We start from the raw sequence: 18,485 nt of genomic DNA on the forward strand, positions 1-18,485 counted from the left end.
CCATGTTCACCTTGTTCTTGGTGGGGCACTGTGGTTGTTCACTAGCAGAGCACACAGCGTAGGGAAGGATTCCAGCCTGCCACATTCCTCTTACTATTATTATTTTTTTTTTTAACCAAACATATTGACTCTAAAACTAGGACAGGATTACTGCCACAGTTCGTGTTCCAAGTTTAGAAACTCCCATTTGTCAGGATCCCTGTTCTCTTTTAACCCGGGGCAACAGCCAGTGATAGACTCATTAGGAGGGGAGTAATTCGTCTGCTGTGAGCCTGGCACTGCTGGTCTCCCCTTACCTCTTCTCACGGGGAGGGAGATGGGAATGCCTTTGCAAAGAAGGTCTGGGATTCTCCGAGAGGGAAGAGGGTTCAGGGAGCCTGCATTGGTTGGCGGGGAGGCCATGGAGATGCTGAGGGAGGGAGGAGAATGAGGGACAATGAGAGCAGAATAGAAACATTACCTGAAATAGGTTTATAAAAGGAATGGCCCCGAATCAACAATCCATTAGCATGGGTTTACTTCTTTTTTTTTTTTTTAAATATTTGATTTATTTATTTGAGAGAAAGAGAGAATGAGAGATAGAGAGCGCGAGAGGGAAGAGGGTCAGAGGGAGAAGCAGACTCCCCGCCGAGCAGGGAGCCCGATGCGGGACTCGATCCCAGGACTCCAGGATCATGACCTGAGCCGAAGGCAGTCACCCAACCAACTGAGCCACCCAGGCGCCCCGTGGGTTTACTTCTTAATAATGAGATGCTTCCTTCATTTATCAGCCTGGGCCTCATGTAACCTCAGGACTCATGCTCAACAGAGTCAGGTGCTGAAGGTGAAGTTGCTCAGTTAGGGGTGAGCAAGTAGGTCCTCAGGGGGCATGTCCCCTGTGTTTTCTAGGAAATGCAGGGGTGCAAGGGGGTGAAGAATTAGCATGAAATCCGTTTAATTTGTGTGTGTGTGTGTGTGTGTGCGCGCGCGCCTACTAGCTTTCTGGCAAGCTGCAGAATTTGAAAGTCATCATTTATTTATAATGTATCTTTGTATTTTTTAAAATTAGGAATAAAATTTTTATGGTGGAGTATTTTAAGCTATTAACTTTCACCTTCATACAACATTTTTATTTGCTGTATAATTATGTTTATGTATACTCCAAGTAATAGATTACTATCACTTTGAATTTTAGAACATTCAAAAAAAAAAAAAATCATTCAACTTCACCATTATAAACCCTGACTTCAGCTAAGAACATCAAAGGGCTCTAGTTTCCTGATCTATAGAGTGAGGATATTCGGTGAAGAAATAAGGGAAAGCACCTCAGCACTGGAATGGAAGTAGTGGTAGGGATGATATCTGTGCTTATAATCGTGGTGGTGAGCAGAAGTAAGGAGTCGAATGAGATTGTCCTCATCTGATTGCTTCAACTTTATCATGAATCCTTCCTACCTCCCTCCCTAACCGCCCCCACCATTATTCAAAATAGTAAATCTGAGACCTTCAAGTTTTATATCACCTGCCAGTCCTCATGATCCCAAAGAATATATCAACAGTAATACACCAGTGGGCTTGGTAAAATCCACTATTATAGCTCCAGGCATTTTTAGAACCCCTCAGCCGATCTGAAATAACCATTAAGGAAACTGGATTAACATTTTTGAATTTAAAAACTTCTACCCAAGTTACTTCTTTGCCTAGGTGTGAATGATCCGTGGGGCTACCAATTTGCCTTACTAATTTGTACTCGTCTTGTACATCCCCTAAAAAAAGGGGGAACGAGTACATCCTCTGAAGAATCTTTTGTGGTTTTGTCTTCTGCTTATGACCTGCTATGTGAGAAATTCCCCCATCTGACTTTCCTTTTCCCCACATCTCCCGTCTCTGGTGAAAGTCCATTGCATCTTCATTTTTTTTTGTTTGTTTGTTTAAGAGTTTATTTTTAAGTAATCTCTACACCCATTGTGGAGCTTGAACTCACAGGCCCGAGATCTAGGGTCTCATATTCTATGGACAGAGCCAGCCAGGCGCCCAGTGCATCTTCATCTTGCTGAAGTCAGTCCTTAAAGACAGTTTTCTTGGTGTGCATTTTGACATTAGCAGTTCTATATTTGATACGTTGTAACCAAAGCAGGGAACTCTTGGTGACTGTCTTGAGAAAATATTTCAATTGTGTTCCATCTTTCTCTATGGAGGGAATGATGGCGAAAATTACTTTTCCATTTCCCATCTTTTTCTGCCTTACTGTGTTGTGTGTACTTATTATAGTACCTCTTTTTTTTTTTTTTAAGAGTTTTTGTGTGTGTGTGCTTTGTTCTGGACACAAAATATGTAGCAAAGAGAGGGTGTAGCCTGGTGTACTTGAGAAAACACTGGGTCTGGAAGGTGGCTCATGGGAGCTGAAGCTCACAAAGTAGCCTTGAGCAAGTTACTTAATTTCTCTGTGTTTCTTCATTTATGAGTTGGAAACAACAAAAGTAGACATGAGGATGAAAAATAAGGGACTGTTGTCGACATCCCTCCCCAGAGCGGTAACCCTTGTTATAGTGAGCACATCGACATGGACACATCAGTTGGGGGGGCTGTGCATATCGGGGCAGGGAGATGCTGGGAAATCTCCCGTACCCTCCTCTCAGTTTTGCTCTAAAAAAATTCTTTAATAAAAACAAATGAGGAACTATGTGAAATAAGATTATTACAGCTGTTATTTGTTATGAAGGCAGTAACTAAGAAATGCATTTCTTCCATGGCCCTTCAAATATATTACAGAATTAAATCCCTTGAGAATAACCTCACAGATGATCTGATTGCAGTTTAGCAGTGTTATAAAAAAAAGTATCAGCCCATGACCATATAACTGCAAAAATATAACTATATACTCCTTAAGAGAGCTGGCTCTTTCATTCATTCATTCACGAAATATTTAATGAGAACCTGCTATGAACCAGGCATGGATATGGCCGCCAATAAAAGAAACAAAATCTCCAATCTCATAACATTTAGAATCTTGTGAGCTTTCACCAAGGTCATTTATTTCCCTTAAAATTTTTTAACTGATCAGCGTGCTCAAGGCAAGGAGGATATTTTGCCCTGCTGTAATGCCGTATGTATGTACTGTTCTTAAACTTCACACTGTTCTGTGTGCTGTTTTGTAGCAGAGAATTGTTTATTATTATGATTCTGATATGTTAATGAAGAGGTACTCATTTGCAAATAACTGTTTAATCTGTAATTAAAATCTGGCAGCTCTCTTAAAAATAAAGACAGTTAAAATGCATAGTCACTGGCCTGCTATATTGAATATGCAATTGCAAAACATTAAGAAAAGCATATCCTATTTATCACTTTTAATGAATCTTTCACCCCAGTCCCACTGTAAGCCCTTGATGGTATTCCTGTCATCCCATCCATATGCTTCGGAGAACATTAACTATTCTCAGGTCTGTGCATGCCTAAGTATAAAATCAAAATCTCTAGGTTTTTTTGGATCACATATAAGCAAGCCATAAAAAAAAAAAACCCACCCAACACATTATCATTACCATATCCTCATTAAGATGATGGGCCTCTGACCATATCCTAATGTTTGCTTAGCAATCTGAAATTCATGTATGCAAAAGGAATTTTTCTTATCCTTTTGAAAGAAGAATGATAAATATTTATACAGCCTTAACTCTTTCAGGCAGGCATAGGATCATGTTTTAGAAATGACAAGAAGCTGCTTGGGATCTTTTTCAGCATAATTCATCTTTCCAATAGCTCCTGAGAAATGAATTGTAGATTTATCAATATTGGACAGTTTTCTTCCTCTCTCCCCATTAAATATGCTTTGTCTTCCTTCTCTGAAATCCTTTTGAGTCCTGGCTTTGAAAAGGGTTATCTCTGCTTTTCAGGCAAGATTGCTCCCGGGGGATGCAGGAGGCCCATCAGGCCTGCTGACCTATGGTGCTCAAGGCTGGGATCCTGATGGTCCTGCAGCCTCTGCCTCGTTAGCAGGCTTAGCAGCCGTCTCGACTCTCAATAGTCATATATCCGAAGTGTTGCTTTCTAAAAGTTATTCCTGTTCTAAAGCAGTAATTGGATAGAGCCGCAAGACATTTCTCTACTTGAAATTAAAATTGTCTCCCAACTGCTTGAATCAACATCTCTAGTAGTAATGGTGAACTGAGGAACATGTCTCAGCTCACAGAGCTAGCTTCTTACAGTAAAGGAAAGATGCAGGAAATTTTCTAATTTACTCCTGGCTGTAGCAGGAATGCTATCAGCTGTGTTACCAAGAGTAATCATACTTCTCCAGCGTATACACTGACTCCCAGAAGCTGGGTTATTAATCTGAAAACTCAAGGCTCGAGCCAGGTAATAGTCTTAATTATTTCTTTCATGTAGGTGATCCGCATCCCCAAATTGTTAACTCCTATTCATTCTTCATTCACCCTTGCGCTTTGGCAAATATGAAGCCCAGACTGTGTATCAGCTCTGGAAGAGAAATGAAGGAGCAGGGGTGCTGAGGCAGTCTGCGCTCTCAGGCTAGGGCCAGCCTCTGGTCCCCGCCGTGGGTGCTCCTGTCCTCGCCGCTGCCCGGGCCACCACCACTGCCCCGGCCAAAAGCTTCTTCTGTCCACGGTGGGGGGAGGGGGAGCCCCCACATCACTGCAGGACTCCTTGGGTCCTGCCTTCTCCGTGGAACTCCTAATTTAGAAACACAGGATATGTGAGCCAGAAAGGGCCTTACAGATCACTGATTTCAAATCCCCCTGCTTTGTTTTTAGATGGGGAAACTGAGGCCCCCAAGGGAAATGACTTGTTCAAACAGCTAGTTAGTGGCAGAGGTAAAACACAAGGCGTCCTGACTCCCTGATTAGTACTCCTCAAGCTCTTTTCCTATTGGCTAGAGTCCGTTGTAAAAGGGAAGAAGATTGTACCAAGGTACCCAGAAACCTTTGGTGAGATGCATGGCCCTAGACTGGGGACTATGGTTGTAAGGAGAAATCTAGTCACTGGGGATTAAAATACACAATGATTGTGCTTTAAAAGATAAGGCAGTATAGAATTTATAATAATGCATTACATTTGCGTGCCACTTTAAGGTGGAAATAGACAAGAAGTGGAAAATAAAATACAATGTGATCTGTGAAACAGAAATTTAGTGGGAGAGAGGATGTTTAAAAAATCCACTCTACCTGTAGGACAGACGATGGAAACCAGCTCGTGAATGCTGAGTAGTTCGCCACATAGAGAAAGGCCTTCTGGATTTAAGTGATATCCCGAGGTTTATTTTAACTGTATGTAGGCTGCCACGTGCAGAATATGTGTAGCATTAAAATGTCTTACCCCAGGTCAGCAGTCTGCGCAGCTGTTATTGGCTTGACTCTTCAAGGTCTCTCGGTTCCTGCAATACAGGAACTTTGCATAGTTTGAAAGATCCGAAGAGACCGAATAGGTTCAGTGGGCTTTTCTCAGCTACTCGGCGAGTTGGCTTGGTTTGTGCTGCGTAGTCTTGGTAGCGATCATCTACTTACGTGATAAACAGCTTTTTCTAGAGCCCGGCACAAACCTGGCAATGCTCCGGTTTCAGGAGCCTCTCTAATATTGTGTTTGGCAGGAGAGGCCATTAAAAAAGAAATCAAAGCAGCCCTCAGAACTAGATTCCTCTTTGAAAGGTGTTCCTGATCAAAAAATAAAGCTCAGAATTGGAAATTGTGTGGATTAAGTCACTGTGTCCCTTTCTCTCTTCTCCCCACTCAGACCTGCCCCCACAGCGGCTTCATGGGAAAGAGTGCATAGGATTACTGGAAGCTTTTATCTTTCTTGGTGGAAGGATATTTTTTTGTTCTTGGTTTACATAGACTCTTTTATTTGCGGTTTAAATTTTATATAAATACTACCAACCTGCTATACAAAAGCTACCATGTTCATCTGTAACCTCAGTTTTTTCGGGCTGGGTTTTATACATATTTTCCCAGTTGTCTTATCATCGAGAGGAGATAGGCGCCCGGAATAGTTTTGAACCATTTAAATTCCCCGACGCGCCCGACTTGTGCATGCAGGCGTGTGCGTACGCGCATGCTCACAGCTAACCACCGGTTGCAATAAAATTGGGTAGAATTTCAGTTTAGCGTCATTAACTGTGAGACAGCGAAGTAATATTGAAGGGGGAAAACAGACTAGGTGAAGAGAAACAAATCAATTTTCTTTAAGTAAAGACATTTTAGGGGGAACTAGTATCCATTTTTTTTAGGTTATCATTGCCATTCCTCAATATTATGTACCTATAAACTGCATAGCAGGACTTGTATGTGCTTGAAGAAGCTACATGTTCATGGCAGGGGAGGAAATCAGAATAAATCACTGAGATGCAGGTGCACAGTAATACAAGTAGGCTCTTTCCCCTGCAGCCTGAATTCCTGGCCAATAAAGCAGAAGCGCTGGGGCTGAGCTCTCCCGGAGCTAAACCAAGAAGGGGCGGGGGGGCAGGAGAGAAGAATTGTTATTCAGTCTTCTTTAATGAGATGTATTGCCCACTGCTGAAAGATTGTGGCAGCGTCTTTTGTTATGCTAATTAGACACCATTAGAGCTTGGCTGTCTTTGATTTCTGCTTAATCCTTTCTGCTTGCCTCAGCCTCAGTCCTGGCTGGCAAATGGTTGAAAGATGGTGGGGTGTAGTGCATGTGTTATTTATTGCTCACATCTATGCTGAGTTCTTTGGTAAAATAGGGTTGGTAAGGAAAAGATGTCTCTTACCAAAGGTGGTATGTATGTGGGACGTTCATTTTTGGCTTTTTTACAAAATGAATTTGAGAATAGCTCGATCTCTGCCTTTTTAGTCCTAACACCGTTGTTTGTTTGTTTGATATGGCTGCTTTTGCAGCCACACAAAATGGGAAAGGACAGAGTGGACAGTTTAGACGGCCTCCCCTTGGTTGCCTGGATTTCCCTAAAAGCAACAACAAGCAAGTTGATCATGCCTTAGCTTTTGGGGAGACTGTGATCGACCAGAAAAAATGGAAGCAAAAATAATGCAAAGGTCAAAAAGAGGAATTTACCACTTCAGAATTCCCACCTTCATAATTTATAGATATGTGTGCGTTCTTTCCTAACATTGAATTGTTGTATTTATATGATTACCGAAATTACGAATGTTTGTGGTGAGTTAGAAAAAAAAATTTTTTTTTGAAAAATGACCAGGATGGGCCTTTATGAAATAGTAAAATGGAGGAATTCTGTGAAATCCTTAAAAACAAGGTAATACTGGTCTAAAGCAGCCTTGTCCAAGAAAAATGTCCTATGAACCACAGATATTATTTTAAATTTTCTGGTAGCAACACTAAAAAAGAAAAAAAAAACAGATGAAGTTAATTTTAGTAATATCTTTAACTCAATATGTCAAAAATATTTCAGCATATAATCAATATAAAATTCATGAAAATAGTTTACATTCTTTTATTCATGTTAAATTTTTGAAATCTTGTGATTGTGTTGTACTGGTATGTATTTTATAGCACCTCTCACTTGGGATTTGCCACATTTTAAGGGCTCAACAGCCTTGGCCTGGTAGCCACTGTACTGGATGGTGTAGGCTCAGTGTAATTCTGTAATTCACTTGCCTAAAAACAATCGTCAGGATGAAATCCATTTTTTATGTTATGAGTAAATATTAGGAGCTGTATGACTTTGGCCGTGACACTTAGTCTCTAATGAGCCCTAGTTTTCTCATCTGTAAAATGATGTATTTGTACTGAATGATCTGTTAATTCTTCCAGCCATGCCAGCTCTGAAATTCATGATTCCAAGAATTCACATCTAGAGTCTGGGTATACTAGAACTTATCCATCCTTTCCTCTTATTTAGTATTTGAAAAAAAGCCTTCTTTCACCACAGAGAAAATTGGAAGGTGTCCTGCGTACCATACCCATACCTTTCTACCTCCAGATGTCTGGACCTTTCTTTGAATTCTTTGGAGGTTTATACTGTTTTAATAAAGTGTTTGGTAATCTTTAGGCTCTCAGCAGTCTTCACTCGGTACTTTTGGAATGAGGTTTTTGAGCAAAGATGTGATGGAGATTAGCAAGTAATTACTGCGCATTAGTAGAGTTACATAAACACCAAATCTCTAAAACCCAGTGGTCTTTCTTTCTTTCTTTCTTTCTTTCTTTCTTTCTTTCTTTCTTTCTTTCTTTCTTTCTTTCTTTCTCTTTGTAATCTAGCTGATTTACTGTGTCATCCGTGAAACACAAACCCTAAAGACACTTTCCAGGAAGGTTATCTGTTCAAACATCCTGAGCTGTAAGTGTGGTCACTTTCTGTGCCTTTAAGAGAAGCCCATCAAAGAAGAGTGGCCCATCAAAGAAGAGTGGCCCAGACATGCTAAGTCATGATTGGCAGAAACCAATGTGAAAAGATCGGAAAGGTGGAAGTGCGTGGAGAAATCATTCAATCTTAGAATCAAACTGTTAATAAAAAAGGGTTCCACACAGGTATCTTGTATTGGTCCCCTTTAGTCATCCCATTAATAAGATCTCATGGATACATTATTACTGGCAACATCTGGCTTTAGGAATTGAGATAATTTTAAATGTTGAGCACCTTCCTACACTGCCTGGGCATTGTCGAGCTTACCTGGTGTGGGAAAAATAGATCTAACATACTTTGTGCCAGTTCTATGATAAGAAAGGGCAAGTCATTTGGTTTGTTAAGAGAGTAGATCTCATGTTCTGTGTTCTTAACACAGTTTAAAAAAAAAGTCCACAAAAGCATTGTAGGTAACACCTTAGAATGTTCTAGAATACTGAAAATGTACAGGCAGGGGGTTAAAACTTGATTGTTTTTTGAATTGGCAGTTCAGCTAGCACCCAGGTATACATTTCTAATGCTGAAAAGGGATCAGGTTAGCATTTGTGATGTACCTGTTTGCTGTTGAGAATTATTTAAACCAGATCAATAAAGTACGGTTACTGTTGGCTCTCAACCAGCCAATGAAAATAGCCCTGTTACTAAGAATGGGATTTTAGGGCACCTTTGGTGGCTCAGTTGGTTAAGCGACTGCCTTTGGCTCAGGTCATGATCCTGGAGTCCCAGGATGAAGTCCCGCATCGGGCTCCCTGCTCAGCTTCGCCCTCTGACCCTCCCCCCTCTCATGCTCTCGCTCACTCTCTCATTCTCTCTCTCCAGTAAATAAATAAAATCTTAAAAAAAAAAAAAAAGTGGGATTTTACCTCTAAGTGGGAAGAGACTCTCTTTTCTCTTGCTGGAGTGGGCACATGACTGGAAGAAAACCAGCCAGTGATTGAAGAAGACAGGACACAGGGCTGTTGTTAGAAGAAATGTCATAGAGTGGTTTGATTCCAGAGATACCTTGCATCTGGTCTTTGTATATTGCATCACTGCTTTTGCAAAAAGCCAGTTTGTTTGTTTGTTTTCAGTTTCCTTCTTGTTTCTTCTGAAATGTGAGGAAGGAATAATAGGACCACTAAGGCACTCACGGCGGTAACAGATAGGCATAGGTCAACTACTTCAAGGTATGGATATTCTACCTCAAAGGAACATTCTTTCCCTTTTGAATATATTTATTCCTGTTAATAAAGAATATTTGTTTTTTCACCCAGAAGATACTGCTTTTAAAAAGTCTGATAAAATGTATTTTCAGTCATTGTCTAAGAGTCAGATACGAATCATCCCCTTTGAGACTAAACCGTCCAACATCTCTCAAGAATCTTTAAGTAGACCAACAAACTGACAGCAAGCATTTTGAATACGATGGACTTTGAGTCTCATTACTTGTTTTCTGCGCCATCATCATTTTTGACACACATTCCCGTGTCATGGCCCTTTCATTACAGAATGGAATTGTCGAGTAAGGATGATATTAAATTTTAATGTTATTGCTATTATTACTGTTGACTGTTTTTAGCATTAGTATGCCTGGTTCTTTCATTCCAGCTTCTGTAGAAAACAGAAGTGTGCATAAACAGTCAGGAAAATTACCGTATACCCTGGAGACCCAGCATCGCATGCTCTGCCTGTTGTGAATGATGAATCCAAATGGAAAGGTTATCATTTTCATTAGCTAGGAAAGAACAAGACCATACTTTTCTCCAAGTGTAATTACAGTGGTTCACTAGCAACATTACACTGCAGTAATTAGTCTAAAGGTGTATGTGAGGGCGGGCTTTTGCACAGACACTAGAAATATTATTTCAGAGTTTAAGGTCACAGACTTGTGTTTAACATGTTCCAGGCAGCTTAGGGAAAAAAAAACAAACTAATTTGACTGGAGCTAAAGAAAGACATTTGACATTTCCCAGAGTCATGCATTCAGAAACCAGTCAGGTAGAAAAATTGTATTTTAGTATCTACAAAAACCAAGAAAACAAAGAAAAACAATAAAAGAAAAGATACCCTCAACAACTTAGCTGCAGAAATTGCATGTCAGAATATTTTGTAGGCTAAACCAAGATAATATTCAAGTTTATTAGGAATGTGATATAAATAATTATGAGCGCTTTTGATATATGTGTTTTAATCTCCTTTTTTTCCCCTAAGGCAATTGGACAGAAAAATTAATTTCTAGAAACTCTTCAGGGGAAGCAAAATAATTTCTTCACCTTCCTATAACTGTTGCAAGAAATAAATATTTCTCTTAACACTGGTACTCAAATATATATCTGTCCTTTGTGAATGTTTTTTGGACACTGAGCCGTTAAACTGAGATACCGAGATCTTTCTAACCTAACCCTCCAATAGAGATTGTTTTGGAATTTTTTTTTCCAAAGCCTTATCTCAGGCTCCCTGTGTAAGTAAAACAGAAGTGAAAAGTGGCAAGGTGGGGATGGGGTGGGGTGTGGACTAATAAAGAAAAAATAAACTTTATGAGAAGTTTATATTTAAAGTCATATATAGGAGTTTAAAAGAAACCTTCTACTTCTTCTAGTGCAAGGAGTCTTATACAAGTAACATTTCTTTCCGAGATAAAGGTAAAGGCCACATACTCTGATGTCTTTGGTTAATGTTGTGTTGTGTGCCTGCCTGCCTTAAAGCAATTCTGTTCAGTGTCTCTCTTCCAGTCCTTACACAGCCAGGTAGGAACTTTCTGAGGACAAATAGAGAAATAGAGTATACTCGAATGAGCATTCATTCAGCAACCAAATTCTGCTGGAAACCACTGCTTTGTTAATGCAAGAGTGTTTGATGTGTGTTATCTGGCCATATGGTTAGAACTGATGTTTCTCACAACTTTGGGCACTTGGGAAATTTTAAGCAGAGATGTGACACAAATAACACAGCTAGCTGATTATGTAATGTACTGAAAATTCTACCCAAAACCTGAATTTAAAAACATTCCTTTTTGTTTGTCGCAGATGTTTCTGTACTCAAGGAAAAGTCATGCACGGCAGAATCAGATCTATGATGTTGTATGTTCTCCAGCTAGCACTCAGATAGGAGGCACCAGGTAGTGGGAATGGTTTCAAGACTTCCTCCTCATCCTTCTGCCCGTGCCCCTGAGCAAATCACCATGTCTTCCTGGGCCTCAGTTTCCTCTGTGAAACCTGAGATTGCCAAACCCCCTTCAGCTGCTCACTTCCTGGTCGGTTTATGGGACTCCTGCCTTTATTTCCAGCCTTTATGGATAAATGAATAGATAGCTAACCCTGAGACACTTTCTCCTATCTTTCCAACAAGGCCTGGAAAAATTGTACCAGGTGTGTTCTTTTGTATCCAGCTCCGTGAGGTCACCAGTAATGCAGGATCTCATGAGTCCTTTTTTCCTACACTTTGTCTCACTTTGGTGACGCAGTGTGTGAAATGGAAGAAGAATGGTTTTACAGGACTGTTTTTATAATTCATTTTTCATAAAACATCCTTTTTTTAAAGTTTCATTTATTTAAGAGAACTTTACTACGCCCAGCGTGGGCCTCCAACACACGACCCCAAGATCAAGAGTCACATGCTCTTCCAACTGAGCCAGCCAGGTGCCCTTCACAAAACATCTTTTTAAAGCTAGGTTAAAATGGACTAACTGAAGTTCTGCTTGCCCTAGGAAAAACAGCTTTCGCCATGGACGTTTGATGAATAAATGACGAAGTAGTCCTACCTTGTGAGAGCAAGACTGCCACTTGCAGAAGTCCTGACCAATGTCCGAAAGGTCAGACTTCGTAAAAGGAAACTGGGTTTCCCCCAGAAATTCTTAACTTCCCATCCCAAGTTCCTAAACCCAAAAATGTTGAAGAAACTGAGTGAGCATTTTAGTTAACCACCTATAAATTATATACCTGTAAAACAAATTGGAAAGAAAAGGGTTATCTTTCTTAGGATTATAAAACAAGGACTTTGTGGGGAAGATTTTGACCGGCATCTTTAGGTTCAGCTCGACAGCCTTTTGAGAGACTTTTTAAACATTTCCTTGGTGCATATGAGAGATCACATTACTTTTAAGTGCAGCAAGAAAGTAGCTGTAATTTGCAGAGGGCTCGAAGCATATATTGACTTTAAGGAAAGTGAGCCTGGATTTAGAGTACGTATTTCCTTCATCTGGAAGCTTGTGGGCATACCAGCCCTGAGCCTACCGATCTCCCACGAGGGATGACCTAGAACTTTGAAACTGAGAGGTCCTTTAAATATTATAACCCACTTCATCTTCAGCCCGACTCTCCCATGTCCTGCTGCATTCACTGAGGAATGTGAAGGCCCAAAAAGTACTCGCGTCTCTTTTATCTTAAAAATAACCTACTCAGACCCTGTCACCTCCCACCTCCTTCCAACATGTGGCGGCTGGTGCTGTTAAATAACCTCCTTGAGTCTCCTCTCTCCCAGCTTCAGCTGGGATTCCTCACCTCTGCTTCTGTGCTTCTGACCGTCCCTCCCCGGTCCGAGCGCCCCCTTCCCTCCTATCCTGGATGTCCTAGACCATTCTTTGCGTTCACGATTCCACTAGCATCCTAATTTGTGCTACTAGTCACAGTCTTTATGAAGCACTTCACTGTCAGCCTCTTACGTATTCTTAGGAGTTTGTCCGTTTCTTAAATTACATAAGCCATCTCTGTGTTGACTTTTTCTGCAAAGGGCTTGTCTAAAGCCAGTGATGTCACCTTGCGCTCTGGTCAGAGAAGAATATCAGAATGTTAGATGACTGTAGATGTCGCAGAATATCAAATGAGACATAGCATGCTCTCCAGCATTCTCCGTCAGTAAGACAAACTGACCCCAACTAGTGGATTCTCTCTGCCTTTAGCACAATAGATAGCTGGGCGGTGGTTGTCCTCTCTTTGTAGGACAACCTCTGTCCCCCTGTAGGTTTGCCCTTTTTCTCCAGATGCCCTGCTTTTTCCTTTCAGACCGGGACATCCTTGCTGGTTAGCAGAGGCATTCTTAGGCAAACCAGGATGATTACCCTAAATCTTGTTAGTTATATGTGGGCCATTAACCATGCTGGGTTATCCCTGTGAGGTCCGGGAGAAAACAGTTGGAAAGTATAAGGGCGAGATGGCTCATTTAGAAAAAGATGTGAGGCTTATACGCAAACCCTTGGCCCCTGAGGTCCTTTACTGTCACCAAGGCAAAGTTGCTCCCCTCCCCGCCCCCAGTTCCACCTGAACCCTCCCTTCCTTAATGTCATCTGTATTTTTAAGGTTACTGGAAATAGTCGATTCTCTTAAAGATTGTATTTGATAGTCACTTCGTTGCAACTTTATTCTTTAAAAAAAAAATATTGAGAAGGGCACTTATTATTGGTTTTTGTTGGTTTTTTAAGGGGATTGGAACAGATTGCAGCAGCTTTTGATCAAAGTCCTAGCTTCCTTTTGCTCATTTTTGCTTCGTGTCTTTCGAAGGAACTTTAAGGGCCTCACCAGTGAGACGGAATGCAATGCACGGCTGAGGGAACAGAAGAGGTGACGGGAGAGATGTTTGCCACCATAAATCACCGCACATAGCCATTTTCCTGCATCCCTGTGGCAAATAATAGTTAAATACTCACCTACAAATAGTTCTCTGGTGGTTGATCAAAAGCCCCGCCCTCTACCATGGAACTGCAGCAAGGCCCTCGAACTCTGTGTCTGTGAGCTCTCCGTGGCCATTACTCCGGGTGAGCCAGGACAGCCCGGCAGTGCTCACTACAGCTGTCCACTTTCATATGAACAAGACGGAAGAAGCAGCCTACCTTTTCAGTGGCTCTACAATCTCATATTGTTGCTAGATTCGTTTCCCGAAAACTTAATGTGAGATGAAGTGTAATTGCAGATTTCCTTAAGAACCATTGACAGATACTTATCCTAGGTTATAAGCAACTCACACTGTGTAATGTGTACAAACATGCTAAGTTTTCCTCCAGAAGAATATACTTCAATAAAAAACCAATATTCATCAGTCTTTTTAAATAAACAGAGCCGTTCCCGTTCAAAGGAGAAGCTGGGGAGACATTCTTTGGTTGCTACTCGATTTTTAAAAGGGATGAATGTTGCAGGAACGTTCATTAGTTTCCAGGGAGTGAAGGAAGTCTCTGGTAGGTATCATCCTAGTAGAACCCTTACGACCTTTGGCTAAAGGGGCTACATTTTGAACAAGATAGTAAAAAAAGATAGTAAATTATGGTGTGTTTAGGTATTGGCATCATATGATGGAGAGGGGAGTTTTGTGTTTTGTTTTGTTTTTGTTAGGTGGTCTGTTTAGTGCAGCTGTGTGTACATTTCCTAAATGCTAACTGCCTGAACATGGTGACAAGTCCCTATATATGAGAATAGGGACTGCTTTTTTGAAATCTTCTTGTCAATGTGCTTTAATACAGAAAGCTGTATTTATCAAGTGGTGAAGGCAAAAATAATTCTAGGCACAATCATTCAGTACAGCTTGTTGCTACTCCAGACATTTTGACAACCTTGTTAAAAAGAAGTAATTGGTACTTTAAATGTTGCATTTCACAGTGGACAAAACTTGGAAATGGTAGAATTTTTTTGACTCGTCACATTTCTTTAACCAGTGTTTGGTTGACTTAACTTCTTGGTTATTAAAGATGTGTGCTTAGACCATAATGTAGATCGATCTTGTAGAGAATTAACAGTCTCATATCTTTGCTGTCTTTCTTCTTAAAAAAAAGAAAATGAACAAAGAAGAGACAGTTGCTTATGAGAGAGTAAATGTATATAATAAGTAAATAGCTGTAGGAATTAATTCGTAATTTCAGAGTTATATGCAATGTGTGAAATGTTAAATGCAAGGACTTAATGACTAGTTTTTGAGGCATTTTCTTTAGTGTTACATCCCTCATAACTCAAATTAATGTTTATTATTACTCTTTCCTATTGCCAAAATATTTTCATGAATTTGGATTAGAAGCAGGCTGTTCTGGCTTGTTTCGCAACATTGCTTCAAGAAACCAAGTGATACTTAGAAGATTTTTGTATGTCTTAGAAGCCTTAATTATCTTACTTATGTTGAAGGAGGAAGATAAGTTTTGTTTCATAGTTATGGAAGAAAATAAGATTTCATGCTAGGCTCATTTTCTACTAGTGCACAGATAATAATGTCTTTCAGGAACTTTGAATTAGTGGTTCTTATATTAGCTGCTCAGTAACTGACCATCAAGAGTCTACTTTAAATCCAAGAGGACGCTGCATACTGATCCAAGACTGTTTGGGCTGCCATTTTTGTTTTGGGTTCTCAGGTGTTTACCTTTACCTTTCCTTTTTTCTCCCCTTCTCTCCACAGATTGGTGAAAGACAACAAGTGTTAGTGACAGAAGAATCTTTTGATTCCAAGTTTTATGTTGCCCACAATCGATTCTACGAGCAGGTGAGAGGCACTTGTGCGTTCTTGCGCTTTCTCCAAAGTGAGAAAGGGCTGTGAAGTAAATCACTTTAAGCAAAAGGAACCGAAAGGAGGGGAGGGTTGTAGAGTCTTGTCACAGCAAGGCTGTCTTATAGCTTCAAGCCAGCTAGACGAACAGGGGGCTTATCTTTGTGGCCTAGGCTACAGAGCATCCTATACAAAGGAGTAAGTGTGTTTTAGTCCTCTTTAGTCTTTGCTGGGACCAGCCTTTGGCTTTGGGAGTGTTGAGCAGGTCGTTAGCACTGTCAGAATTCCCACAGCCTGGCAGAGGAGAGGGGAAAGTCCTGTCCAGGGAACAGGAAGGACGTGTGCGACATCAGTGTGCAAGGGTGGGCCTTTCCTCTCGCTGTCCTGGTGCTCGCTCGCGCTCGGTCGACCAGTTGTTTTTTTAGTTCTGTTTAGTTGTAGGCTTTTTTTTTTTTTTTAACTTCCACCTTGAAAAGAATACTGGGGGCAAAGGGAAAGAGAGTTGATTCCGTGGATTCAACTCAAATCATGTGACCAACTGTGGAGACCAGCATGAGGATGAAAACCCCTTCACTCTGAGCGTCTTCCTCACGGGCCCAGCGAGCCGGCGCAAAGGGCCCCCCACTCACCAGCTGCCACACCACTAGCCAGCCCGACTTCTCTTTCAACATTGGGGATTCCACTTCCCCAAGATGGGAAGCAGTTCAGAAGCAACCGAAGAAAACAGAGCGCCTCCTTCAGGGGCCATGGCCCTGGAAAAGGCCGAGGAGGAGATGGGCTCTCCCCTCCTCGATAGGAGGCTCTTCCATAGGCGTAGGGATTTCGAGGTCACTCTGGACTCTATTAACTCTTCTTTTTTAGATTTTATTTATTTGAGAGCGAGAGTGAGAGAGAGAGAGCACAAGCAGGGGGAGCGGCAGGGGGTGAGGGAGAAGCAGACTTCGCTGAGCAGGGAGCCTGATGCGGGGGACTTGATCCCAGGACCCTGGGATCATGACCTGAGCTGAAGGCAGGTGCTTCACTGACTGAGCCACCCAGGCGCCCCTCTATTAACTTTTCTTAATACCAAACGTGTTTTCCTACTTTTTTGTTCCTTTCTCATCAAATGAGAAGTGATTTTTTTTCCCCCTGTGGGTGAAATTAGAGCTTGGGAAGCGTCTTCAGGGCAGTGTGGGCAAGTCAGGGCAGGGGAGGGCAAGGGAAGCCCCCTGCCCGTGTCGGAGAGCGGGGAAGGCGTAGCTGGAGAGACCTCCCGCACTGGTGATCCCTGGGGAATAACCCTAAAGTGGGCTCTGGGTCTTCAGGAAACGTGGGAGGGGCTTCGCAAGGCCCAGACTACACATGCCCTATTCCGTACCCAGCAGAAACGACAGCTGAGGAAGGGTTCCCAAAGCTCCACGCTGGAGCTGAGTTTCTTCTGCATTTTCCATCTCATTAGTTGGCTCCAGAGAGCCATTTTCCTATTCAGGCCAACCTGCTCAGCCCTGGGGAGGAACTCGATTGTATTTTGGTCGCCTCTTCCCTCTTTTCTCTACCATCTGGGTTTCTGCCTCAGCGGGGAACTTGTTTCCCCTTCATTTTAAAGGCAATGGCATGCCTCATTAGCTGTTTCTTCCAATTTAAAGCAGTCGGGCTTTTTCCAATTATTAAAACTGGAGGGGGAAAATAACACTGAGCCCTTCATTGAGATCAAGGCAGCAGATCAAGGAGAGTTATTTTTCCCCAGAATAGTACCACATCTCCCAGGGACAGTTTACTCTAGAGATTTTCTTGTTTTATAAAAACCGATTTAAAAGGGCTTTCATATTCTGATACTAAAGCTCTTTTAGTCCGTGTGTTGCTGTGAGTAATTCACCACCCAGCTGACCTTTTTCCTATACTTTGAGGCCGTGGACTCAGTGGTCATAAAAAAAAAAAAAACAATCAAACCCAGAAAGACCAAGATCCAGCTTCGCCTCCCAGAGAAATCGGCCGTGGCACTCTGGCTCTCATCTGACTTGTTTGTCTCTACAATGAAGCATATCAAAGATTTCAGAGGAAAGATTTTTCTAAAATAAGATGAGTTCCAGAAGTGAAGATTGTATCTAGATATCAAAGTATTACTGGATTGGAATTAGTCTATTTGTTTTGGATCCTAACTTGAAAAGGACTGGCGAGCGGCTGAGGTACTGAAATAGAAACATGAGGGAGGCACACGGCGTGCAAACCTCCTCCGGGTCCCCAAGGAGGGGAACATTTGCTTGAGGTAAACAAGTGCTTTTATCAGAAATCTCGAGTGGAGAGAGACCGTCTGACAGTTTCCTGTGAACTAGCCAAAGTAGCCTTCAGAGCCGCCGATCCTAGGTGGAGGTAGACGTAACAAACGTATGCATTTCATAGCAGAGTGAAAGAAGTGAACAGGAGCCGTAAGTTAAAGGAGTCATTTAGCTCCAAACACCAGTCTTTGGGCCATTAAAAAGGTCGCTTTTAAATGTTCTTCCTCTCCACCCCCCAAATCACACGCCTGTGCGCTCTCCTCTCTCTCTCTCTCTCTCTCTCTCACACACACACACACACACGCTCATATACACACAAACATGCAGGCCTTTATTTGAAATGTCTACTCAAACCATGATTCTGATGGCTGACTTGGCAGGTATTAAAAATATAAAGCTTTCGTCAGTGTTGTCTCAGTTTTCTTCATTGCATGGGACAGCCAAGAAGAGCAGAATATCAAAGG

General features: G+C 41.6%; 1 protein-coding gene across 1 annotated transcript in view; it reads left to right on the top strand.

The window, feature by feature from the left end:
- Nucleotides 1-18,485, top strand: part of CDKAL1 (CDK5 regulatory subunit associated protein 1 like 1) — a 637,141-nt gene that overhangs the window by 589,372 nt on the left and 29,284 nt on the right. Inside the window, 1 exon segment of the mRNA XM_027603153.1 lies at nt 15,680-15,763. Within this exon segment, the coding sequence (XP_027458954.1) occupies nt 15,680-15,763 (84 nt within the window).

The sequence above is a fragment of the Zalophus californianus genome, chromosome 7 (genome assembly GCF_009762305.2).
Source record: "Zalophus californianus isolate mZalCal1 chromosome 7, mZalCal1.pri.v2, whole genome shotgun sequence".
Lineage (NCBI taxonomy): Eukaryota > Metazoa > Chordata > Mammalia > Carnivora > Otariidae > Zalophus > Zalophus californianus.